At 38.1% G+C, this 19,303-nt stretch overlaps 1 protein-coding gene across 1 annotated transcript in view; it reads right to left on the bottom strand.

Annotated features, from left to right (window-relative positions):
• Positions 1 to 19,303, bottom strand: part of LOC132538658 (cAMP-specific 3',5'-cyclic phosphodiesterase 4D-like) — a 440,255-nt gene that overhangs the window by 124,398 nt on the left and 296,554 nt on the right. The window contains exon 2 of the mRNA XM_060191864.1: positions 12,995 to 13,129. Coding sequence (XP_060047847.1) covers positions 12,995 to 13,036 — 42 coding nt within the window. The 5' untranslated portion in view covers positions 13,037 to 13,129. The remainder of the gene's footprint in view (positions 1 to 12,994; positions 13,130 to 19,303) is intronic.

The raw sequence follows: 19,303 nt of genomic DNA, 5'->3' as shown, positions 1-19,303 counted from the left end.
GAGCTAAGAGAGATTAAGAGGTGAGATAGACACCTGCAGACCTGCTTCAGCACTCACTAAACTTTTCCCCTACAGGTGCATCACTGTCAGGCCCCGAAAATTTTAAAAATTATAAAAAGTTCAAATTGACTGGTCAAATATGAACTATATGGCATAGGCTATGTGCATGTTACTCATTGTTGGACACCCAAAGGCTGGAGCAGCCTCTTACAAGAACGTCATTTAATAAATATTATTGATTTAGTAAAGAGCATGAGCAGGAACGTAGGGATAGTGACCAGAGAAGGTAAACCTCATGTACCCTCATTTCAGTTACTGCTACTAAAGATACAAGTAAAAAAAATATTATGACATTGCTTTGTCCTTCACACCTTGCAATCTTCATTTGATTATCTCCTCTGACCTTCTTTTGAAGCCAACCAATTGGATATAAATGAAAAATTTCTATTTTCTTAGGGTTAATTTTACCAGCCTTATAAAATGTGACTACTTTATCAGTCATATAGCTTAGTGAATATACTGTAAACCATTAACCCCCTAGTAAAAAATGGTTACAACCAAAGAATAGAGAAATATATTTTACTTAACAATGTAAACATAAAAGATAGAAAAGATAGAAAGGTGACCCATTGAATTGACTCCTACAGACATTATCTTTCTTTTTTTATTTTTATCTTATAATATTTATTTATTCCCTTTTGTTGCCCTTGTTGTTTCTTTTTATTGTTGTAGTTACTATTCTTGTCATTGTTGTTAGGACAGAGAGAAATGGAGAGAGGAGGGGAAGACAGAGAGGGAGAGAGAAAGATAGACACCTGCAGACCTGCTTCACCACCTGTGAAGAGACTCTCCTGCAGGTGGGGAGACGGGGGCTGGAACCGGGATCCTTCCGTCAGTCCTTGTGCTTTGTGCCACCTGCGCTTAACCTGCTGCGCTACCGCCTGACCCCAAGACATTATTTTTCTATAACAAAGGAATTTCTATAACAATGTAACATGATTATTATGAGAGACAAATTCAGTTGCCTCTGAAATCCTATAACAAATTGTACCATCATTTCCAATTTTCTTTTAGTTCTTTTATCTCTAGGGAGGCACCAATGAAATAAAATGGCACAAATTACTCACTGGACTAATCAGAGAGCCACTGCTCACCAAAGTCCAGCGTTGTGAGAATATAACTGTGAAAACATGTTTTTTTTTTTTTTTAATTTGTTTGGCTTTACATGTTAACTCTTCTTTCAGCCACCAGGTTCCAGATGCTACCATGATGCCAACAGAACTTCCCTGGGCAGAGGATTCCACCAGTACATTCTGGAGCCCTGCTTCCCCAGAGCCCTGCCCCACTATGGGAAGAGAGAGGCAGACTGGGAGTATGGATCGACCTGTCAATGACCATGTTCACTGGGGAAGCAATTACAGAAGCCAGACCTTCCACCTTCTGCACCCCATAATGCTCCTTGGCCCATACTCCCAGAGGGATAAAGAATAGGAAAGCTATCAGGGGAGGGGATAAAATATGGAGTTCTGGTGGTGGGAATTGTGTGGAGTTGTACTCATCTTATCCTATGGTTTTTGTCAGTGTTTCCTTTTTTATAAATAAAAATTATATAAAAAATTCTTACCTCAAGTGAAATAAATGAAACAAATATTTTTAAAAAAAGATTTATCTATAAAGAAAAAGTTAATTTGTAAATTCAAACATATATATATTTTTTCTGTAATAAGAAGAAATGCTCTGAAAACTACTGACTATATTTCACCAGATAAGTGAACTTAAAACTTAGATGATGGACTTAAAACTGGCTTCCCTTTTTAGGTGGGCTTTAAGTTCAGCATGCAAAGAACTTTCCAGATACCCTGTGTCTTCCATATAGCCGGTACTTCTTCAAATTTTGTGGAAATTCTAAACAAAAATTCTGTCAAAAAGGAACAGAGAACACCAATGAAAGACATTTGATGAGAGACAATTATTTTTCACTGTCTCATACTTTTAAATTTTTTTTATTTATAAAAAGGAAACATTGACTAAACCATAGGATAAGAGGGGTATAACTCCACACAATTCCCACCACCAGAACTCTATATCCCATCCCTCCCCTGATAGTTTTCTTATTCTTTAACTCTCTGGGAGTATGGACCCAAGGTCATTGTGGGATGCAGAAGGTGGAAGGTCTGGTTTCTGTAATTGCTTCCCTGCTGAACATGGGCTTCCCCGCTGAACATGGGTCGATCCATACTCCCAGCCTGGAGAGACAATTTTATCCATCTGCAGAGCATCCAAATTATTTCTGAGTCAAACGGGGGACAGTTTTATCAGGAAATTAACAAATCCAATTGAGTAGAAGATATTTTAGATCTCGTCAAAGTGGTAGGAGGAAATGGTACATAGTACATAGTACAAGGAATTTGAGAGTTTAATAAAAATACTACAAGAACTTTAGAACTTAATACTTAAGAAAATTGACTAATAATGAAGAATTAAAATTTAGTCAGTTCAAGCTTCAGGATAAAAATATTTATAAAAATTTATGAATTCACAGAATATGAATGGAGAGATTATCATGAAGTATTCTTCTGAAAAGTTTACATAATCCCTGACCCCTGAAATACACTATAATGATTGAAAAATTTAAGTGCTTCTCCCCTCCCATATACCTCTTCTTTCCAGGTCTGGCTTATATATAAACAGGGACATTGGAAGAAATATGAATAGTACAGATAATCATGTCTGAATGTCACAATCCTTTTAATACGTTAACTCACTGATAAACTAATTGATGGAACAAAGTCTTTCAGACACACATGTCCACTGAAATGCATACTAATCACAGATGGTATAAGAATAAAGAATGAAGGAAAAGTACGATTTAGTAAAATTAAAATTAGTCGGGGTGGGTGGCACACTGGGTTAAGTACACATAGGACAAAATGCAAGAACCCGCACAAGGATCCCAATTCAAGCCCCAGGCTGCCCAATAGCCGGGGTTGCTTCTCAAATGGTAACTGTCTTTCTCTCTCCCTCTCTGTCTCCTCCCCCACCCTCAATTTCTCTTTCCAAACATTTCTCCCCCCCAAAATCAGAAAAATGGCCACAGGAGCAGTGGATTTGTATTGCAGGCACTGAGACCCAGCAATAATCCTGAAGGCAAAAAATAAATAAATAAATTAAAATTAGTCTGTAATTCTATGAAGATATTATTAGAATAATAAAAAAACATTGAGTTGTTTCCCTAACATTAACTGTAGAAATTTAGAAATATAGTGAAATGTATTAAGTAGATAATTTTTAGTCTTATGCAATTGAGAGATCAAACTTCAGAATATCAGCCACATAAATTTATCTACAAAATAATAACTTCATAGTAACTTATTCAAATACCTTTTAAAATATAAAATTCATAGTAACTTATTCAAATTACCTAGTAACTTATTCAAAGTAACTTATTCATAGTAACTTGTTGTTAAAATTTCTGGACGGCTCCAGCTGGCCGGGCTGGCTTCACGGCGGGTAACAGAGACGCGGAGACAACGGCTGGGCAGGGCAGCTGTATTTCTTTATTCAGGAACAACGATTCACAAACTAAGACAAACTAATCACCAAACAGAACTCTGCTGTCTCTTTGCGGCGGCACAAGCACTCCCTCTTACTCTAGAACTCAGGAACTCTCCAACTCTGGAACTCTGGAACTCTGGAACTCTCTTACTGGGGAACCCTCTGAAACTCTGGCACTCTCGAACTCAGGAACCCTCTTTCTTACTCTCGAACTCAGAAACTCTCGCACCCTCGCACTCTCGAACTCCGGAACTCAGGAACTCTGTCACTGGAGAACTCAGGAACTCTCGGACTCCGGAACCCTCTCCCAGGGTCCCTTGGGGCGGGGCCAAGCAGGCCCGCGAAATTAACAGGACTCATCCAATTCTCTTGGAGGGGGAGGGCTAGAACAAGCCAATATAAAGCATACGACAGTAACTTATTCAAATTACCTTTTAAAATATAAAATTATCTATTATGAACAGAATAGTTTGACCCTTCATTCATACATGGAAGCCTATAACCTAATGCAATAATAGTATTTGAAGATGGTGCATTTAGCAGACAATAAAGTTTAGATGAAGTCATGAAATGAGGTCCTGATATTAATATCACTGTCCTAGAGTAAGAGACAGCAGTTTGCTTTTTCTCTGTCATATAAAATGTAGTGAGAAAGCAAGGAAAAGGGATCTTACCAGGAACCAAATGGATCATCACTTTTATTTTTACTTTATACTTCCCTGCCTCCAAAACTGAAAAGCATTCATTGCTCCTGTAATCTAATAAACAGTACTTTGTTATGGCACCACAAGTTAACCGGTATGTCTGTTATATCCCAGTGCCTTGGCTTTATTTTCTTAATAAATATTATCAACGGGTTCTTGGAAATGATGATTCTAAACAAAACAACTTAGGATGAAACTAGTGTTGCCGCGGAATAATTGATAAAAGCAACAGTCAAGTCACATAGCACATGATCTTGTCACTAAAATAAAGATCACAAACACTCCTTATAGTCTATAATATGTACTCATTGATTTTCCAACCAGTTTGTCCCAGTTCAGGGTAAACAATAGGCCCCATCTCTGGACTAGACACTATTCCACTGCAGAATACAGCCACACCTGTGCGCGCACTCACGTGCACACACATACACACATACCATATTCACTCTGACTGAGATGACAGAGACCTATCAGTGAAGCTAATGTGCATATTTTTGTGTTGAAGGAGGAAACAGGAAATCCCAGAGAAAGCCCAGGAAGATATGGAGAAATCTGCAAATTCCACAGAGACAGTGAATCTGTCTCTGGCCAGGAATCAATGTTTCTTTTCAGTGGAACTATTATGAAATGACATTATTCCAGGACCTGCTGTATTGGAGAACTGATGATGATATCAACAATGATGATGATGATGAATGCAAATAACAGTGAATCTATAATTTTAGTAACCTTGAAGATGACCGATTGGGTAGAATATCTGGTCTGAAACCATGATCTAAGCCTCCAAGTTCAATTCCTAAATAGCCTATGAAAGAGTGATGCTGATTCTCTCTTTCTCTTTTTCTCATTCTCTCATTAATAAACAAATTTTACCACAGCTATATACAAGATACTGGGTACTGTACAGCAAACCCTAACAAAAGGACTTTTCAAAGTTAACCCAATTACCAAATAATGTGATAACAGTAACTATCCATTGTCTTTTTGAACCCTAAGACAGCAGGAACCTCACATCTCCACTATAGAGCCTCTACTTCCCCCAGTCCTGGAACCATTGGATAGGGCCCACTTTCCCGTATGCCTCTCCCAATCCATATCAAATAATATTGCATCTGCCAATCACAACCTAAGCAACACAACGATTGCCACCTCAACATGCTTCACTTCAGACTGTGTCCAGAGACTTCACGTGTGGAATGACAACCCTTCAGCTTCATTACTCGGGTGAGACCTTTCCTTTCATAGCATTCTCTAATTCCATCCCAGGTGGTTCACTTTCTATCAAAGTCCCAAAACCTAGATATACACCAGTTTCTGTGAGAGAGAGCATATGTTCATATGTATCCGTAAACTACTGCAAAATATATACCTGAAAGCAGAAGTACACTAGAGTTTGCAGTGAGTACCTCCCTAACACTTCCCCTCCACTATTCCAAGCTTTGGGTCCATGATTGCTCAACAATTTGTTTGGCTTTGTATGTTAACTCTCTTTTCAGTCACCAGGTTCCAGATGTCATCAGGATGCCGGCCAGGCTTCCCTAGACTGAAGACCCCACCAATGTGTCCTGGAGCTCCGCTTCCCCAGAGACCCACCCTACTAGGGAAAGAGAGAGGCAGACTGGGAGTATGGATCGACCAGTCAATGCCCATATTCAGCGGGGAAGCAATTACAGAAGCCAGACCTTCCACCTTCTGCAACCCACAATGACCCTGGGTCCATGCTCCCAGAGGGATAGAGAATGGGAAAGCTATCAGGGGAGGGGGAGGGATATGGAGATTGGGTGGTGGGAATTGTGTGGAATTGTACCCCTCCTACCCTATGTTTTTGTTAATTATTCCTTTCTTAAATAAAAAATAAATAAAATAAACAAATTTTACTAAAAAAGAACCAAAGGGTAGAAATATAGTAGATGAGAGTATGGATTTTAGGGTAGAAAGAAGCTAGGAAGTCTATTTTAGGTATGCTCTTAGGAACCCATGACTTTGGTAATTTTTGATGGAGCTTACTAGCTAACAAAAATTTTGTCTGGTAAGATGGTGTCAGAATAGAGAATAAGAATAGAGAGCTGGATCAGGTCAGAGAGTAGCTCCCAAACTTGAAGATACTATATAAAGAGGCTAGAGTTATGGATTGACCTGCCAATGCCCATGTTCAGCAGAGAAGTCAGTACAGAAGCCAGATGTTCCAACTTCTGCATCCCCAAAAGAATTCTGGTCCATACTCACAAAGAGGAAGAAATGTTAGGAGAAGATGAGCAGAGTGCTCTGAACTCCAATCCCACGAGGACCAGGAGAGAGAAGAGGAAAATAATAAAGGAAAGACACTCAGAACTAGTAGGTATGACTTAGAAAAGAAAAGAAAGCAGGACCATAGGAAAAAATGGCAAATATATAAAAATAAATATAGATTGTTGTAGAAATAAGAGTCAACCCATATCTGTGATCTTTGGAGAACTGATGCAGTTTCCAGTGGAAGGAATGGAAACACAGAACTCTGGTGGTAGGAACAGTGTGGAATTCTACCCCTGTTCTCTTATAATTTTGTAAATCAATAGAAGTCACAAATAAAAAAGAAAAAAAGAAAATAAACATTTTAAATATATTAGTTTTAAAATTATTTTTAGTAAAAGTACATATTGCTAGAGTTCAAATGTTAACCTAGTAAGAAACAGTATGACAATATTTTATTAAATAAATACCAAAAAAATTGTCACAAATGTGATGTTAGGTAAAAAGTTTCTTTCTTTTTGGGACCACTGAATTGAAGAACCAATAGAGTTACTTAGTACTAAGCGACTATAGGAGTATCTGAGTATCGCAACTGCTATAACAAATAATGAAACTATTTAATTGAAAATAGAATTGTAACTATAATACTTCTTTATAAACATTTCTAGCAGTCTTCTAGCATACTTTATAGTAATTCCTCTGTCTCTTTCCATCCTAAATTGCTTTGCTATGCAGGTAGAATAAAAAAAAAACATCACAGATGTTTATAGTTAATCACTGCCCTAGATTAAATTAAATGATTTCAAGAATCCATATTTAAGGGAGAAAAAAGGCAAGCTTAAATAGAGAAACTTCCCAATTGGTCGTAATTCAGAATAACAAACAAAGCTAAAGAGTCTCTTCTACATTGACTTTTCCTGCTATGAAACTTAAATTCCTCAGTCTCATTTTACCAAAAATGGTGTTGGTTTTGGTTTTGAGATAGAATGGTTTTTATACCAAAATTGAAAAGTCTATAAGCAACATTGTACAAATGAGATTTGCTCAGTCCTATAAAAATAAAAATCAGAACATCAAGAATTGTCCCCAAACTTCAGCATATGGCAAAGACACTTCCAAAGATTAACACAGAGAAATGTGTTTATGCTCTGCACTTTAAGTGTATGGACACATAACTGGCAACCAAAAAATATAAATATATTCTTAAGCACCCCAAGAGATGTGAAATTACAAGCAGTCACACAGGAATTCTAAGAAGGCTTAGAAAAGTGCAATGCTTGTCTAGTGAAAGATGATTTGAAAATATAGGGCTGGGGAAACAGCATAATGGTTATGCAAGTCTTTCATGCCTGAGGCTTTGAGGTCCCAGGTCAATCTCCAACACCACCATAAGCCACAGTTGAGCAGTACTCTGATCTTTGAGTCTTCCTCTCTGTTGCAGTAGACTCTCTCTCTCATTAAAATAAAATGAGTAAAATATTTTTAAAAGAAAATATAAAAACTCCATACCACAGAATTTTCAGGAGATTATACTGCTACATTTCCTATTAGTCATGAATGCTTTAGGATAGGCCTAAACATTTTCCTTTCTTTTCTTTTGTAGTTATTATTAAGTCAGCAAATATAGAGTTGTTTATTTATTTAAAAAAATAGAAGGAGGTACTATCTAAATAATCATCTGTTGGACTGGCAGAATAGTTCACTTGGATGTTCACTGTTTTGCCACGTGTGGGAACCAGGTTTGAGCCCTGCCCCCACTGCACTGAAGAAAGCTTTGGTCCTTCCTTCTTTCCTTTCTTTCTCTCTCTTCCTTCTCCCTCCCTCCCTCCCTTCTTTCCTCTTTTCCTCCCTCCCTCCCTTCGTTCCTTCCCTCCTCCCTTCCCTCCTTCCTACTATGCCTCACCACTTGTGAAAGTCCCTTTTGTAGGTGGGGAGCGGGGAACTTTAGTCCTTGCACGTGGTAATGTGTGCACTCAACCAGGGGAGCCACTGCCCAGTTCCTTTCTTTTTCTTTTCTTCCCCCCTCTCATTTTCCTTTCCTGCATTTTCCCCACAAGGGCTGTCTCTGGAGTTCAGTGCCTGAACCATGTATCCACAACTCATGGCACACATATTTTAAATTTTTAATAAAGACAAAGAGGGTGGCAGAGGGGGAACCAAGGGTGAGAAGTGGAAACAAGTGGAGCCTGGGCTCAGCTTCCTCATAGTCTCCCCCTGTAGGTAGGGGGCCTTTGACTCAAACCCGGGTCCTTGTGCATAGTAATTTGTGAGCTATGCCTGTTGCTTCATTGCCGCCCCAAGGCTACTATTTCTAAACATTTCTCTCTCCATAATGCAGGGAAATGTGATAGTTCTGTCCAATACGTAAAATGTTAATTATACATAATCATTACATTTCTTCATTTTCTACATAATGAGTTCTTAGAGCTATACTAGTGGCATTACATAAGAATTCCAGGTTGGTGCATGCAGCTATAGACCTAGTGAAGTAAAACCTGCTGTATATTATTATTATTTATTTCCCTTTTGTTGTCCTTTTGTTGTTGTTGATGATGATGTCGTCCTTATTGGATAGGACAGAGAGAAATGGACAGAGGAGGGGAAGACAGAGAGGGGGAGAGAAAGATAGACACCTGCAGACTTGCTTCACCGCCTGTGAAGCGACTCCCCTCAGGTGGGGAGCCAGGGGCTCAAACTGGGATCCTTATGCCAGCCCTTGCGCTTCACACCACGTGTGCTTAACACGCTGCGCTACTGCCTGCCGCCCCCCCCCAAAACCCGCTGTATTTTTTAACGTAAATAAAGGTATCTCTAGTTTCTGGATTCATCCCAGTCTTTTTGTGCTGTAAATTTTAGGAATTTAAATTTATAATGAACTGGCTGTACAGATTAAATAAAATTGTTCTTTCAGTTTCAAGATAATACAATGTCATCATGTTAGGCTCAGGTGGGTCCTCTTTTCATTCCCATCTGGTGTTTACCCAGTCTCTGGTTCTGTTCAGTGATAGCATCTTTGCTTCTCATGTAAACCCAAAGCCATGGAAGCACTTTCTGATATTTTACTTTCCCCTATATTCCAAATCTAACAGATTATCTAAATTCCTAACATTTTTGTCTCTAAATCTTTCTTAAATATATTCAATTTCCTCTATATCCCTATACAACAGCCACTTATAGCTAAGTTCCTGTTCCTTTCTTTTTGACCTATCACAACTAAAAATCATCCTCAAAAATTATGAAAATGTCACTTTAAGTAAGAAGTGATTTTACTATATTTTTACAATTAGAATTTGTCATGAATCTCTTTATGTAAAGGAAGTATTCATAGCATTAGTCATTAAAAGGGACACTGCTTCAGGTCTTTAAAGTGAGGAGAAAAATATAACACTGATTTAAATTTTCAGGAATGAATAATGAATGTCATTGTTTAAAGATGGTTTCTTTCTTCCCCCTTCCTCTCTTGTATGCCAGAAGTTTTCAAGATGACAGACAGAAAACACACAAAGACATGCAGGAAGGACCTGAGACTGACTTAACATTTAGAACAATCTCTTTGGATTTCCAAATGCCATAATGCCAAAGAAAAGCATTCCCAGGTTTTAAATTAATTCTTCAAATGTTCCTCATCAAAAAGGGCAACATCTACTGCTAAGTGTTTAATGTTGGATTCTGTAATGGCAAAGACTCAAGGGGAGGAAAGTGATATTTTTAGAACAGAGCAGGGGGTCGGGTGGTGGCGCATTGGGTTAAGCACATGTGGCGCAAAGCACAAGGACCAGCGTTAGGATCCCGGTTCGAGCCCCGGCTCCCCACCTGCAGGGGAGTCGCTTCACAGGCGGTGAAGCAAGTCTGCAGGTATCTATCTTTCTCTCCCCTTCTCTGTTTTCCCCTCCTCTCTCCATTTCTCTCTGTCCTATCCAACAACGAACAACATCAACAATGACAATAATAATAATAACCAAAACGAGGCTACAACAAGGGCAACAAAAGGGGGAAAAATGGCCTCCAGGAGCGGTGGATTCATGGTGCAGGCACCGAGCCCAGCAATAACTCTGGAGGAAAAAAAAAAAAAAAAAAAGAACAGAGCAAAATAAACTTTTGAAGTTTTAATGTGACAATTTCTAACTAGGTAGAATAAAAAGTAGTTATTTTTTCCGATAAACTGTAATCTCCTGCTTAGAGTCATTTAACTAAATGAAAGTACTTTCTTTATTCCAGTGGACTTTCAAGAAGCTACAAAGCGGTGAAATAAGAGCTCAACTGTTTATATTTGGATAAAATTAGGCAACTCAGGGTCTCTTAATTTAGAAGGCATGAGTCTTTCCACTTAAATGACTTTTTTATAATAAGCCAATATAAATAGAAAATCTTGTAGCATCATTAAGTACACACAGTTCCTTATAGTTACTACTCAATTAATCATTCACTTTAAGAAAGTTTTTATTTTAAAAAAGGGAAACATTTACTAATATAATTTTAGTTACCTAAACTGTAATTTACCCTTACAGTTTGTTTTCAGAACACATCTCTCTGAAAACTTAGTAGAAGAAATTATTATGTGAATGGCTTAAACGGCTTGTATTTGTGTTTAATTTATAATAAGAAAACTTGGGCAACTGGGGATGTAGGAAGAGTACAGGACTTGCAAGTATGAGACCTTGAGTTCAGTCCCCCATACTGCATGGTCTCTCATCTCTTCTCACCCACCTCTATAGAAAAGCTCTGGGGTACCAATGTGCCCTGGAGCTCTGCTTCCCCAGAGACCCACCCTACTAGGGAAAGAGAGAGGCAGACTGGGAGTATGGACCGACCAGTCAACGTCCGTGTTCAGCGGGGAAGCAATTACAGAAGCCAGACCTTCCACCTTCTGCAACCCACAAAGACCCTGGGTCCATGCTCCCAGAGGGACAGAGACTGGGAAAGCTATCAAGGGAGGGGATGGGATATGGAAATTGGGTGGTGGGAATTATGTGGAGTTGTACCCCTCCTACCCTATGGATTTGTTAATTTATCCTTTCTTGAATAAAAAATAAATTTAAAAAAAAAAGAAAAGAAAAGCTCTGGGGTGCTGGTGTATAACGGTGTATTACAGGGGTGGGGGAGGAGAGTGTCTTGCAGACACCTGTCATGACGAGATGATTGGTTATACGGTTGTACCTAGTGCGAACAGCTATGCTATAAACTATTAAATCCCCCTCCAAGAAAGTAGGAAAAATAGAAACAAATAATTTTTTAAAGGATATACTTTCGAATAAAGAAAAATCCCAAACAGTAAGATATGTTTGCAGCTTGGTAATTGTATGCAAGTTAGCTATTACAATGAACAACTTACTATTATGACAGGTGGGGCCCTAGGTTCCAAACCTTGGCCTTCTGTGTTTTGGAGTTACCCATACAACTAAATATAAACCAGTTTTAAAAAAAAATTTAGGGCAATAATTCAGAGTTTGTTGAGTTTCGTTCGTTAGTTATTCACCACAGTTAAGTAAGTACTTAAAGAATTAGTATACCCAGCGCTACAACCTACCTACTTTCTTAAGAAAGCCTATTGGGCACAGAATAATTCCTTCTTCACATACTCATGTTTCGTTTACCCATTGTAATTCTATAGAAAGAAAGAAATAAAGCCTTGAACTGTCACAACAGAACCCCTAGTTATAACACAAAGAGCTCTCATGTTAGAGAAATGTGTTTGCATTTGCGGTTTTCCTGATGCATTCAAATGAATGTTTCTACGTCATAGCTACATCTGTTGGGACGTTTTTTTCCCCTCGGGTAAATGAACAAAAGCACATGCTCTTAGAGCTTTCCTGATGGAAATTAACAGTTTATTTTCATCCCTGCCTTGTGTGCTTTCTGTGAGATATTTTATTTACTTATGCTATCCTTCACAGTTAAAGAAATTAAAAAAAAAAAAAAATCAGCACAGACCTAGTACCATAAAGACACTAGGGAGTTAGGTAAAGGCTTTAGCTCCATGAGGGTCCTGTGGATGTTCACTTTATATATCTTTTAAAGAAGAAAAAGAACGGCAAGCAACATAGGCCAGCATAGAAGGCTCAAATCTTTACATTACTCACTGTGTTTATGAACTTTCAGACTGTGGTTGAGTAAAGTACCTGATGACAGAAGTTCAAGTTCCCTTTTTGCACTTGTCTAGAGAGTTTAATATTGAAGACAGAAATTTCTTCAGTTTCAACTTTCAGTCATACATTTTCTACATCCATCCAGATATCAGGGTGTCCAGTATCATGTGAGTAGGCGTACACAAATGAATGGTAAAGCATATAAACTAGCTCAAAGAGAATTCCTATCAAATGTCAACAAGACCACATAGACAAACAAGTCTTCATTTGTTAAAAAGCTGGATGCAGGCAGAGAATTGAAAGTTAACCAAGAGTTTCCCACAATCCTGATCATGATAGCACAGTATTAAAATTCAAAGGAAACAGCAAAAGTTATGTGTACACAGTTCTAGAAAAATAATAAAAATAAAAGGTACTTACACTTTTGCTCCGAGACAACAAATCACAGGTATTTTTGTCCATGGTGGTGTCTTAAGTAATCCAAGCAGGCAACAGTTGTTTCCAGTGTCACTGCTCTCACTGCTACAACTCTCCACTCAAAAGCCAACTGGCATGCTGAAGAGAAAAGGAAGGAAATGTTTAATCAAGTATATGATTAACATGAGCACTTCAAAATGCTGTCTTAAGACTAGGACACTAACTTTTAAATTATTCATCAGAATAGCCTAAAATGGTGCTGTTTTTAAAGCAATAAAAGAACACATGAGCAGCATGTCCAAAACAGCTTTTGTTAAATATAAGTTAGGTCCCAAGCTCCATCTGTTTTCCATTAAATATTCAAGCTTCCATTTCTAGTGACTTGAAAAAATGAAGAGTAGCCACAATCTAAAGTTACACATATAAAATGAAGGTGCACTCTGAATTGTGCCTGTGTTGATTCTTGCGACTACAGTTGAGACCTCTCAATTATAAACCCAGAGATCATGTAAGTAGCTTTTCTACAACTGGTGGACTCTTACCCAGATCTGAAGGTTGCTGATCACTATACCATGACCCCCAACTCATTAGCAGTGATCCACAGACTGCTGTGGATCTCCAGGAAACGTAGTGAATTTTCTATCCTTTTGGTTCATATAGATTAGAAGGAGTGGCTGGGAGAAAAGTCTATCTAGTCAAACAATAATTGCTTCAAAGAATATTCCAGCATAATTGTCACTTGAATGGCGTGGTAGCCTCTTTCACCACTGCTTTCCACAAAACACTAAGGAGAGTCTCTGTATTCAGTTTTGAGGGAGCAAAGAGAGTAGTGTGTTCATGTCTGACACTCAGCTATACCTGAACATCTCTTGCATATTCATAGGGTATATTTGCATGTGGGCTGAAGTCCCTTTTAGGAAAGATCTCACTCTAAGGAAAAGAAGTAAGGCAAAGAGGCTTGACTAAGACATAAAAACTCTGACATTGTACATGTAAGCTGACACTGTTGGTGCAAAATTTTTTTTATTATCTCCCCAGCCCTATTTTTTAAATTTATTTTCTGATAGAGACAGAGAAACAGAAGAAATGGGGAGGCAGAGAGGGAAAGAGACAAACACACCTGCAGCACAGCTTCACCATTTGTGGGACACCCGCACCCCTGCCTTATAAGCAAGACTTAATAAATAGGCACAGGGAGGGAGAACACAAAATGAAAGGTGGATGGGGCACGGTGTGCCGGAAGAAGGAGAGGGAGAGAGGAGTGGAAAAAAGCTGTGGGGTCCTAGTGCCCAATGAAATCGTACTCATCTGTCAATTACTGTACTGTAAAGCATTAACCTTCTTATCTCAATGGAAGATTTTAATAGCACCATTTGCCATTTGGATTTTTTTCAGAGCTTCTCAAAAAAAAAAACAAACTTGTATCTGAGCCATAGGGGAAAAAACGTAATAGTATGCAAGGTTTCAAGGAGTTTGTTTTGCAGAAATGATACCTGCAGACATGCTTCACCGGCTTCACCTCCCTGCAGGTGGCTGGAATCTGGATCCAGTGGCTTGAACCTGGATCCTTATACTAGTCCCTACACTTCATGCCATGTGTACTTAAACCAGTGCTTTCCACTAAGCCACCCCATATATACATATATTTTCCAGTGATGTTGGATGGAGTTGTTTCACAAAGTGCTCAACTTGTATTTCTGCAGAAATACTGTCACCATTACTGACTAATTGTAGGTCATACATTCTCAGAAAATGTGGAATTATTTTATTCACAAAGATCAATTTAACAAGTAGAAGAAATGATATCAGCCATGAACCAAATAGTTCATACCTAAAGAGAAAAAAAAAAGTCCAGCAAGACTCTGCAGGAAACTTACAGACTATCACAGGAAACCTCATTTAACATATTTAATTATTCATTCAGTATCTAATGAGTACCCTTAGGGGAAGCCATAGGATAGTTAATCCCCAGTGGGTTAATGACTTGATGGTTTTAAAATAAGAATTCTGTCAAATCAAACAAATTATGCATTTGATCTGAAAAGCTTTTCTGAATTAATCAAGTATTTTGAACAAATCTGCCTTGACATCACTTAAGACTATCATTAAGATGGTTGCCTATAGGAATTTTTAAAGTGCAGGAATTTAAATAGGCAAATGGATTTAATTGAAAACTGAGTGCTGGTGGGGTGACTCTTTTTAGCCTGTATACCTACAAGACAATGGAACCTTTCTAAAAGTATATGAACCTTGGAAGCAAATGTCATGGATTAGAATTTTAACTCTGTAGTGGCATTCTGCTTAGTTTTTGGTAACTCATTTAATCTCTTTAAAGTTTTCTCAGACCTATAAAAGGGTTATCACTGCCATTATCATCCCCCATAATAGTTACCTTTTCTTCTTTTAGGGTCAAATGTCAAAAACAACAACAACAACAACCCATTCTTATTTGTCAAATTCCCTCAAAAAGTGCCAAATTCCCTCAAATGAAACAAAAAGGTAGGAAAGACAGACAATTACATAGCATATATGCATTGTTTCAATTAATTAGGGTCCCAAGAGTAAACAGCCCACTCATATGACAGTTATTTAAAGATGGTTTTTTTTTCTGTTTTTTTTACTAAGCAGACTTCTTAAGAATATGTGGGGAGTCAGGCAGTAGCGCAGTGGGTTAAGCACACATGGCACAAAGCGCAAGGACTGGTGTAAGGATCCTGGTTCGAGCCCCAGGCTCCTCACCTGCAGGGGAGTCGCTTCACAGGCAGTGAAGCAGGTTTGCAGGTGTCTACCTTTCTCTCCCCCTCTGTCTTCCCCTCCTCTCTCCATTTATCTCTGCTCTATCCAACAACAATGGCATCAATAACAACAACAATAACTACAACCATAAAACAACAAGGGCAACAAAAGGGAATAAATAAATAAATATTTTTTAAAAGAATATGTGATTAGACCTGAGGAATATACAACGAATGGTGGAGTAGCTAAAGCTGGTAGTGATGGAGTTCTAAGTACCCCAAGCTAAAGAAACAAAAGAAAGGGCACTCATCCCAAGGAGAATAGAGTGAGCTATCCTGAAAATGTTCATTGTTCTCCGATGCAGAGCTAAGGTTGGATAATCCTGAAAGAAATGAGATGAAGGAAGATCATGAACTCCTGCTCTTCCCTCTTTCTAATTTCCATCTGGGATTCCATATTGATCAAATACAAGAAATTCTTCCCAGACAGCAAAGGAAATAGTTGCCCTATCTATCCCTCACTGGCTAGTCTTCTTGAGCAAAGGTCAAGGTGGAGAATGGAACTGAATCTGCCACAGAGGTTTGATGAAGAGGACTGTTTTCTTCTGTTATCTTACTTTTGTTGTTGCCCTTGTTGTACTTGTTATTGTTGTTATAGTTGTTGTTGGATAATACAGACAGAAATGGAAAGAGGAGGGAAAGACAGAGAGGGGAAAGATAAACACCGGCAGACCTGCTTCACCCACCGCTTGTGAAGCGACTCCCCTGCAGGTGGGGAGCCGGAGGCTTGAACCAGGATCCTTATTCCAGCCCTTGTACTTTGCACCATGTGCGCTTAACCTGCTGCACTACCGCCCAGCCCCCTATTATCTTACATTATCATAAGCAAAACATACAAATTCTTTTGAATCTTCCTATCAGTTCACTTTTTGCTAATTTTCTATTAATAAGATTAATGTCTTATACATATCTTTAATTTTCTCAAAAGCTCTGTGAAGTAGGTATTTTTAATATACTATTCACATTGCACAAAAGGGGAAATCAGATCCAAGAACCATGTAAATTACTCAGTAAATGTTGGAGCAGGATTCAAACCTGATATGTCTCACTCAAAGCCCATGTTTTTGTCTATGCTGCTATCCTGATTTGCTGCCAAAATCGAGAACCGATGCATTTTCATTATCAGGAAATGACAACCTCTGCAAATATCATAGCTATGACCGAGTCAAAGAATGTTTGATTGTTAAAAAATAAAATAAAATAAAAGGTTTGTTTTCCAGAAAGTTTTTATCTTAGTTTCTACAAATTCCTCCCTTGGTGAAGATAATGCAGTGAGACAGCAGAAATATCTTCTCCCTCCAGGTGTTCGAAAAAGAAAACTAAGTAAGAGAACAGCTACATACACTATTTTATTACTAAAGGAATTTCCACTTAAAAGTTAGTTAGGGAGAAGGGAATCAGCTCCTGCAGTGAGAATGTTTTAGCAATAAAATGCGAAGAGGACATATGTAAGACAGACAGTTCGGGGAGGCTCAGAGACCAAATCTGAGGTAGAACAGCTCTGTAAATCTTTCTGCTTCATTGAGAGAAGAGAGGTATTAAGATATGTGCTTTCCTAGAGATTATGAAGTTATAAGGTAGAAAAAAAAAGTTAAACTGGATCATCAAAAATAAGTTAGGTGTTCTTTTTCTCTCCTCCTTTATTTTTTAAAATAGAGATAGGCAGAGAAAGAGAGTAAAAGAGAAGTAATGCTACAGGTGTTTCTCTCTGTCCCTCACCCCCATTTCTCCCTGTGTTCCTATTATAATAACTATTTTTTAAAAGTTAAGCTTCTAGATCCAGCTGGAAAAAAACTGCCAGGTGAGACTGCCTATGAATAATTAAGTGAATGGTCAATTAGATTTTTCTCCAATATAATAAATATATTCCTTACTTATTCCAGATAGAATCTTTTAGGACTGTGTAATACAGACATCAAAGACAGAAGATAGTCTATATCCTTGACTGCATTCTAAAATTTTAAAAAAGAACTACATATGGTATATATATATATTTTAACATTTATTTATTTGATAGGACAGCAAAATTAAGAGGGGGAAAAAGAGAGAGACAGAGAGAGAAACAGAGACACCTACAGCACTGCTTTAAAACTTGTGAAGATCTCCCCTTGCAGGTGGGGACTGAAACCTTGAACCCAGGCCCTTGTGCATGATATTGTGTGCACTCAATCAGATGTATCATCACGCAATACCAGCATTTAGAAAAAATAAACAATAGGAATGATAATCACTCTAACAGATAAGTTTGATTAACTACTATAAAAATATCCTCAGTTTATCAAAGATTGTCTCCAAATAGGGTGCTGACAAGCATTTAAAATGTGTATCATTGAAACCATCTGGTATTTGTCATTTGTCACTTGTCGGTATTTGACTTAATATAAAAAAAAAAAAGTCATCCTACTTACTTCAAAATACATTTTAAGAGATGAACTCGTTATTACTGTTCTACGAAGTTTGTAAATTGTTGTTGGTTTATTTACTTTAGAGTGCCCGAGTTTGCTACTTAATACTTAAATAATTTGTCTTTGAAGAAAACAATTTTGCTGGAGATGCCAAAATAGAGTTCTCTCTCACTGGTCCTGCCATTCTGTCCTCTAACTGTGTGTGTAGCTAATCTCTGGTTTTCATTTGATCCCAGTAATTTTGAATTTCAAATGAAAATCTTCAGACTTCACCTAGAAAACCCAACATTTTTGAGGTTTCTCCATGTTGCTTTCCAGAAATACAAATCATATGAAATTCAGACAAATGCCAATAATAAACAAATCATGAGACTTGAAATTCAATCCATAAAATATCTTCCTGTTCATATCAACTATAACAAATGCAACAAGGAAGGAAATGTGTGTCTCGATTTGCATCAAATACTCAGAAACTAACAAATTAACAATTTACCTTTTAATCTAGGTTTAACTTTAACAAGCCATGTGCTCTTTGAACTACTTGGAGTCCTTTCCTGAGAAGTCTGTCAAAAACTGCACCTCAAAGTCTCATGTCACTCTTTTTTCCTCCAAAGAAAAGAGGAATTTTTCTTGTCCAGAATAATGAGGTGCTTCTACTCCCTTGTTGAGTGGTGTCTTCTGGCTATTTTCAATCTCCCCCTTTATCTCTAGCTGATTCTGTCACATTAAACTGTAAACATTCTCTCAGAAGCCTTTCCTTTTGTTTTAAAAAAATGAAATTTAGTGGGGCAGGGCTCTGGGGAGGAGGGGTTCCAGGACATATTGGTGAGGTCATCTTCCCAGGGAAGTCAGGTTGGTGTCATGGTAGCATTTGCAACTTGGTGACTGAAAAGTATTATAATATAAAGCATAACAATTTGTTTAACAATCAAGAACCTAAAGGTAAGAGTATAGCGGATGAGGAGGCCGGGCAGTAGTGCACTAGGTTAAGCGCACATAGTATAAAGCGCAATGGCCCATGCAAGGATCCTGGTTTGAGCCCCCAGCTCCCCACCTGTAGGGAAGTTGCTTCACAGCCAGTGAAGAAGGTCTGCAGGAGTCTATCTTTCTCT

Source organism: Erinaceus europaeus, chromosome 5, assembly GCF_950295315.1.
Source record: "Erinaceus europaeus chromosome 5, mEriEur2.1, whole genome shotgun sequence".
In the NCBI taxonomy this organism is placed as follows: Eukaryota; Metazoa; Chordata; class Mammalia; order Eulipotyphla; family Erinaceidae; genus Erinaceus; species Erinaceus europaeus.
Note: the sequence above shows the minus strand (reverse complement) of the source record. Positions and strands in the feature narration are given on the sequence as shown.